This window comes from Zingiber officinale, chromosome 1B (assembly GCF_018446385.1).
Source record: "Zingiber officinale cultivar Zhangliang chromosome 1B, Zo_v1.1, whole genome shotgun sequence".
NCBI classification, from domain to species: Eukaryota; Viridiplantae; Streptophyta; class Magnoliopsida; order Zingiberales; family Zingiberaceae; genus Zingiber; species Zingiber officinale.
The window spans coordinates 27,374,005-27,381,805 of record NC_055986.1 but is presented as its reverse complement, the minus strand read 5'-3'; the positions used below and the strand labels follow the sequence as shown (position 1 = coordinate 27,381,805).

The following is a 7,801-nucleotide window of genomic DNA, read 5'->3' as shown; positions in this document are numbered from 1 at the left end:
AGATGTAGCAGTCCTTGCCGAGACGTTACAGTCGGACCCTGCAACGCGTTCCTTCCGGGGAACAACATAGCATTAGCACAATAGTTTAATGGATTCATTCATGAAATATTTGTCATAGTTTGACGCTGTCTGGCAACCTAACGCAACCCTCCTCCTTTATCCGGGCTTGGGACTGGCCATGACCGGTCATCATGGGCGGAGTTTATTTTTTTAGTAAAAGATAAGAAATTTTAAACTATTATCTTTTAATACCAAAGATAAATAAAAGATAAATGAAAATAAATCTATTTCAATCAACAACATATTATTAAATAAACAACTAAGATCAATATACAAAGTATCATCCTTACACTTTTATAACAAACATAATTACTTGCATACAAAGAAATTTTAATTAAGAGACACTCAAAACTACTCCTATCGACTACATCTTATTGCTTGAACTTAAAGAATCTTGATAGATGGTACTTATCCTCTTGACTTGAATATTCTTTACTCGTTGGCTTTAATCATCTTCTTGTTTAAAGCCCAAAGTCTTCTTAATAGTTCTTCGTCGAAGTACTTTCCAGTCACACCCTTGAGGTTCGGATGCAGTGCCACATAGCATGTAGTTGCTGCTCCTATAATCATCCATATCCGAGCTGTTTAACAAGAGTTTCTGAATACCTCCATTCACCATTCAAAATATCTGAAAAGACATTGCATGTGAAATTTCCAAAATCTTAATATTTAATGAAAGGCAACATGAATAAACAAACGACATATGAAATTTCCACAACTAAATAAAACTATCAACTAAACATGAAGACAAATATAGGGAAAGTAAATACCTTGCAGATGACATGTAAGATTGTTTCTGTAGTCCAAATGGCAAGGTCTGACTGGGATAACTAGTATCTGTTCTATGTAGGTGTTTATAGATTCACAATGTTGAGATACAGACTTAGTCAAAGTTTTGTCACCCAAAACTAACTCCAGCAATTATGCAAATCCATTCTATGGGAAAAGAAAAGAATATATGAACAAAGAAAATTCAAATATCAAATACTAGACATGAAATATGAAATAGCAAAAAAAAACAAGATTCAAAATATAAACCAATTCAATATACTTACATAACTTCTAGACAAATAAAAGAACTAACAAATTTAAGATAAAAAGAATTTGAGCAGACTGAATTCTTAGCAGTGTAAATGGGGCATTGTACCCATCGAGTACTATGCAAAACATGCAATCCTAGACATTGGGATTGTCCTTAACTTTAACCTTAATATCCACAGTTGCTTTTCCTTTTAAAAGAGGCAAATTACTGTACTCCTCTGGAATCTCGGAGGGGAAACCATCCACCATATCCTCTTCAATACTGCAGAAATGCAATGTCGCAGGAAGTCTCAGCTGCAGTGAATGATAAGGTTATATGAGAACGAAGCATACATGAAGGCTTGCATCAACTTCTAGCGCTAGATTGTCTAATTGTGAGAAGCTAGAAAACTCAAGATATATAGTGTCAGAAAGAAAGTTTGCACTGTGATGTGAGGTTGATATAAAGTATAACTATTAAGTGATTAAATAGTTGCACATTGCAGCTTTGCCCATTTGCAATTTGGCAGGCCATTTAAACGATTATTAAAAACATTATCAAAATGGGGCTAGAAAATTTGTTTATTCAAAATGATCAACAGATAGTATAGGGATCCTATTTCAGAGGTATGTCGCAACATCCTACAAAAGTATATACACCTTATTCAAGCAAAGCCTGACACATTTAAGCAATGCTTCTCGAGTAACAACTAAACAGTGAGTATGGAGTTATGCTTCAATTCTTTCCTTCAGAGATTTCCTATTGAGCTTGGTACTTAATTAAGAGTATTATGCCTCTGAACAATTATTTATTCACTAAATCATTCAGGAATCATTTGGTGAGAAAATAAATATTCTAGGAACCAAATTAAAATAGGGAGGTTGAACAATTATCCCATTTCAACAAATTGCAATACTAATACATAGTTTGTTTTCAAGTTCAGGCACAATAATTACAATCATCAACCTTTGAGAGACAGTTTGTGCTTATTATATCATCAACATAGGAAAATAAAAGAAACACAACCAATACATATGAAAACAAAATAAATGGCATGTTACCAAGAAAAGTTTGGTTCTCTTTTTGATAGGAACCAAAGTATAAAATAAGAATTAGCAGCTAAAGTCTATGATTAAAGAAGAAGACCATTGGCCCGAAACTAAAATAGAAGATAATTCTCACCCTCCAACATATTGTAAGAGTTCCTTCTGCTTTGGGGCCACTGCCTCCCTATCTCTTTGCTGGATAATGCCTTCAAGCTCTTGCATCCCAACAGCCAACTTTTCAAGCAATTCCTTCCCATGCTCTTTCTTTGTTTCAGATACACCTTTTAGAATCAAAGCCTTCCCTTGTTCTAGAGCACGAGAAGCTTGTCTCACATTCTACCAATAAAGTAGGGAAGAGAATTAGAAAGGAATCCATGAGCAAGAGATTACTTTGAATTAGATCCATAAGAAAATCCAGACATCAAAATCATGAGTGCCTATATTTCTCATACAAATAAAACATCGCCAAAGTCGTGAGTTGCAGGCTTGAAAGTAGCAAATTCAAATAAAACATAAATGCCTTTGCCAAATCAACTTACTCGCTCAGCCATGTCCAATACCCTAACGCCAGAAATCTTGAGAGGGTCAGTGCGAGTAGAAGGGTGCGTGCACCGCGGCAGAGAGGGCCAGCACCACCCACAACGCCGGCTGGAGCCGCGCGTGCCACGACGGGGAGACGTAGCAGAGGTAATCAAGCGCTACATACGAGATCGCCACAAGGCCGAGACCGGTAGGCCGTCGGTGAAGATGGAGGAGGATGAACGTCGACCGACAGATTGAGGTTGGCGTTCGGCATGAGAGGGGTGGCGGCGTTCGGCGTTCGGCGTTCAGCGTTCTGCGTGAGAGGAGACACACGAAGAGAAGTTGTCTAAAGCCCTAGGCTTCTCTCTTCTCTTCTATAGTGTGACATCCAACGGTCCAGATCTTTTCAGATTTAAAAGCATTGTCTTTGATAAAAAAAACATCAATAGACAACGCTTTTCACTCTTTGAAAAAAAAAATCACCAATAGACAACGCTTTTCACTAAAAGCGTAGTAAAAAAGAAAATGACAACGCTTTTTTAAAAAAAGCGTTGTCTTTCAAGTGTTGTGAAATCCCAATTTTCTTGTAGTGAGGATAATCTTTGCATTAGTTGTCTCTTGCCGTAAGTAAAACTCATAGTCATTTTGCAACCTGATGAACTATATAACCTTAGGTAGGGGTGTCAATTCGGGTGGGTCGGGTTGGGTTGGGTTGATTTTTTTTTTTTAAAACCCAACCCGAACCCGAGTTCAACCCAAAAGACCTCAACCCGAACCCGAATCCGACCAACCCGATCAACCCGAACCCGACCCATATAACGCGAAAATTCTATTCAAAACGACTTTTTTGGGCTATTTCCCCTATAATTCTTCACTTTTATCTCAATACTCCATCATTATCATACAAACATGATATTAATATACATAAAAACATCTAAATTTTTAAAATAAAATTTGATTTAACCCCCAAAAAATCCACAAAACCTTATATTTAAGCCAACCCGGGTCAACCCGAACCCGACCCGACCCAACTCGAAAATTTTTTACTCTCCAACCCTCCAACCCGAACCCGACCCGAACCCGAAAATGCCCAACCCGAACCTGATTTTTTTCGGGTCGACTCGGGTTGGGTTATCGGGTCGGATTCATTTTTGACACCCCTAACCTCAGGAAGCTTGCAAAGTTCACCTATACTGTAAATGCCCCCGATGATAACAATAGTGTTTGAGGCTGTCCCTCAGCTATCTGCTCTCTCAGCGCCGCCTCTTCCAAATGCGAGGGATCTAGGCATTCGACTTGGACGTGAGCTTATTGACTTACAATTTTGCTTGGAAAAAAACTTGCTGCCACCAGATGCTCGAGCACCATTGACAATTGAGTTATGACTCAAAGAGTCGTTGCACGATGATCCCTCAGATTTATTGCTACTGCAAAGTGTGAACTGTCTACGTAGTTCCATGAACAAAGTAAATAGTGCAAATAGAGTGTAAAAGAAAGAGGTAGCCGCAAAAGGAGACTAGCAAATTGTATTAAAAAAAAATTAGATTTACAAAAGAAAAGAAGATATAAATAGATAATAAAATAATAACAAAAGATTAATCTATCCTTAATAATAATAATTTATCATATACTAATATCTCCCTTCAAACTCATAATGCACTAACAGAAAGCATTGAGAGTTTGTTAACTAGAAATTGAAACCGTGCAATGGAATGCGCCTTGATGAGCAAGTCTGTAATTTGCATGGAAAATGATACAAATGGCAAAATGATAGTGTCCTTCTGATAGTGATGGCGAGTGAAATGATAATCAATCTCGATATGTTTGGTGCGCTCATGCAAGACAAAATTGTGAGTAATTTGAATAGCACTAGAGTTGTCACAATGTATAGGAGTAGGGTTCACCAGGGTTGTGACACCTGGTGGAGGCATAAAGACCTTCTTTAGTCTGCAAACTTCACTAGGGTTGTGACACCTGGTGGAGACACCATGTAGACTTATTCTTGAAGATTTTCATTTAAAAAATATTTTTAATATGCATCTGGAAAATAGACCACTAACGAACTGATATAATTACAATGAGAGTACGTATAGTAACAAGCTTGGAAAATGAAGCAAAGGTTTCCTCATAATCCATACCATATTGTTGGAAAAATCCTTTAGCAACCAAACGAATTTTATATCGCTAAACTAGCTCATCAAATTTAGTTTTGATCTTATACATCCATCAAGAACCCATTGCACGCTTCTCCAAAGGAAGAGGAGCAATATCTCAAGTACATGTTTGATACAAAGCATAAAGTTCTTCCGCCATACCTTGCTGCTAAAGAGGATCAAGAGCAACCTCTCTATAAGAGGAGGGCTTATACAATTGGTGAATAGAAGCTAAAAAAGAAGAAAAATAACCAAAATAAGTAAAATACACAAAATCAGGTAATTGAGTAGACTTACGAGATCGTTAAAGGTAACAAGAAGGAGGATCCACTATCACAAGAGCATCATGGGAAGCAGTAGGAGCAGAGAGATCATCTGGAAGTTGATGACCAGAATCTGTATGTGTCAATCCTGCAAGTAGCATCATTAGAAGAAGAGGTGCTAGGGTGGCCCAATTGTAGGGAAACATGAGATGACATATCATCGGAGTCAGTGCAAAAGGGATCAATACAAGTGAGATCAGATTTTCGAAGATTGGGGGTGTCAGAGGGAATGGAATAGAATGGGATATGTTCAAGAAAAATAACATGATGTGAGACATAGAGACATAGAGTTTTTGACTAACTGGATCATAATATCTATATATCCCTTTTGGCCCTCGCTATAGACAAGAAAAACACAAAGAGCGGGTCCAGAACTAAGCTTATTACGTTCAACATGAGAACGGAGGACAAAACATGTAGATCCAAAAACTCTTAAGAAGGAATAATCAGGAACAAAACCATATAGTTTTTTAAAAGGAGACAACCCAGATGTACTAGAAGATGGAATTCTATTGATAGAATACTGCAATAAGAATAGCTTCACCCTAGAACTCGCTAGGAACATATGTAGATAACAGGAGTGAGCGTGTAGTTTCAACAATATACCTATATTTTCTTTCAACAACACTGTTTTGTTCAAGAGTATTGGTATAAGAACTTTGATGAAGTATATCATCTGAGACAAGTACTTCAAAAATAAGATTGGATGTATATTCACCACCCAAATCACATCAGAAGTATTTAATAATAGTATTATGTTGAGTTTTTACCATGGCACAAAACATGTGATAGATATCAAGAAAATCAGAATGATGTTTTATAAAATAAACTCAAATGTAATGAGTGTAATAATCAATAAAGGAAACGTAGTAATGTGATCCACCAGGTGTACGAATAGGAGATGGGCCCCACATCAGAATAAACTAACTCAAATGGTGTAAGAGAAACAAAGATACTTCTATAGAAAGGTAAAGCAGAGAATTTTGCTATTTTGCAACCACAACAATATGAAATATCATGAATTTGTAATTTCCTAAATTTCCTTTAGAAGTTAAGTGTTTTAAATGAGAACAAGAAACATGTCCAAGACGAGAATACCACAAATAAAAATCAAAAGAAATAGAGCTTAATCGAAAGGCTAACAAATCAACACTAGAAGCTGTAACATCTAGAACTTTTAGCTCTTCTAATACATATAGTCCCCCCTGCCTACTACCTATCTCAATCAACTTATGGGATCATGGATCCTGCACATAACAAAAAGATGAAGTAAAAAAAATTGAGAAACCAGAATCAGTAATGTCTAACCTTTAGTTACTAACTAACTACCAGAAAATAGTAGCGTTCACTTAGTTAGTCAAGTTAAATATTGTTGTCCAATTAGATTTTTACTCAAAAAAAAGAGCACTTAACTTGATCAATGTACTGTTGTATTTTTCGCCTAGACTTATATTGATGTACTGATATAAGCATCTAAAGTCTAGGTAAAAGGCCTATGCATCTCACATTATTCTAAGTTTTTGAATACACAATCAAGGTAGACCTAGTGTGCTTGTGAGATGCTCATTGCCTAGATCTATAGGATCGTGCTTTCTAGGGATTCGTCCTAAACTAAGGCCAAAATAAATTTTGAAACACTAGAGAAATGGAAATTTTTTTTAAAGAAATATAAATAAGAGTAGCCTAGAATTTGCAAGTTATTTGATAATAAGAGTTTTAGTCTATCATGCACATTTCCAATTTTCTTCTTAAGTTACTAAATTCATATTCTAGTAGTGGTTTAGTGAAGATGTCAGCTAGATTTAATTTGGACTCAACATGATTGAGTTTAATATTTTCTTTGACGATGTGATCTCTAATGAAGTGGTATTTGATTTCAATATGTTAGGTTCTTGAATGATGTACTGGATTCTTAGTTAAATTAATTGAACTTACATTATTAATAAAAAATTTTACATTTTTTTGCTATAAGTTAAAGTCTTTTAATTTAATGTGTGCATCATCCATAACAATTGTATCATGCACTCGCCTATTGCTATGTACTCTACTTCAGTAGTAAATGAAGCAACACAGTGTTATTTTCTACTAAACCAGCTGACAAGTGATAGTGTAAGTAGTTGACATCCACCACTTGTACTTTTTTAATCTAGTTTATAGTCGGCATAGTCTGAGTTAGAGTAATCTATAAGTTCAAAATTAGGTGTTCTAGGGTACCAAATTCTTACATTTGGTGTGCCTTTCAAATATTTAAAAAATTCTTTTTATATTAGTTAAGTGGGATTCCTTAGCACAAGTTTGACATCTGGCATACATACTAACTACAAATAAAATATCAGGTCGACTCACAGTTAGGTATAAAAGGTTGCCTATATATAGCACTCCTATAATATTTTAGATCTACTAGTTTTCTATTTAGATCAATATCTAAAGTTGTGTTAGTTGTCATTGGTGTTTTTATTTTATTTAGTATTCTCTATTCCAAATTTTTTAAGTAATTCTTTGGTGTATTTTTATTGATAAACATAATTTTTTTCCATTTTTGTCTAATTTGTAAACTTAAGAAATAAGTTAGTTTTCCCACTAAGCTCATTTCAAATTCTTGTTCCATCAAAGTTATAAATTCTCATAAAAATTCTGAGTTGGTTGAACAAAAAATTATATCGTTTACATATACTT

General features: G+C 35.4%; 1 protein-coding gene across 1 annotated transcript; it reads right to left on the bottom strand.

Moving 5' to 3' along the window:
• Positions 1–1,236: 1,236 nt before the first annotated feature.
• Positions 1,237–2,700, bottom strand: LOC122035127 (peptidyl-prolyl cis-trans isomerase CYP38, chloroplastic-like). The gene is made up of 3 exons (XM_042594546.1): positions 2,667–2,700; positions 2,264–2,463; positions 1,237–1,363 (listed from the first exon to the last, which is right to left on the bottom strand). The coding sequence occupies exons 1-3, from the start codon at positions 2,676–2,678 to the stop codon at positions 1,237–1,239; spliced, it is 339 nt and encodes a 112-aa protein (XP_042450480.1). The 5' UTR covers positions 2,679–2,700.
• Between the last annotated feature and the right edge of the window lie 5,101 nt (positions 2,701–7,801).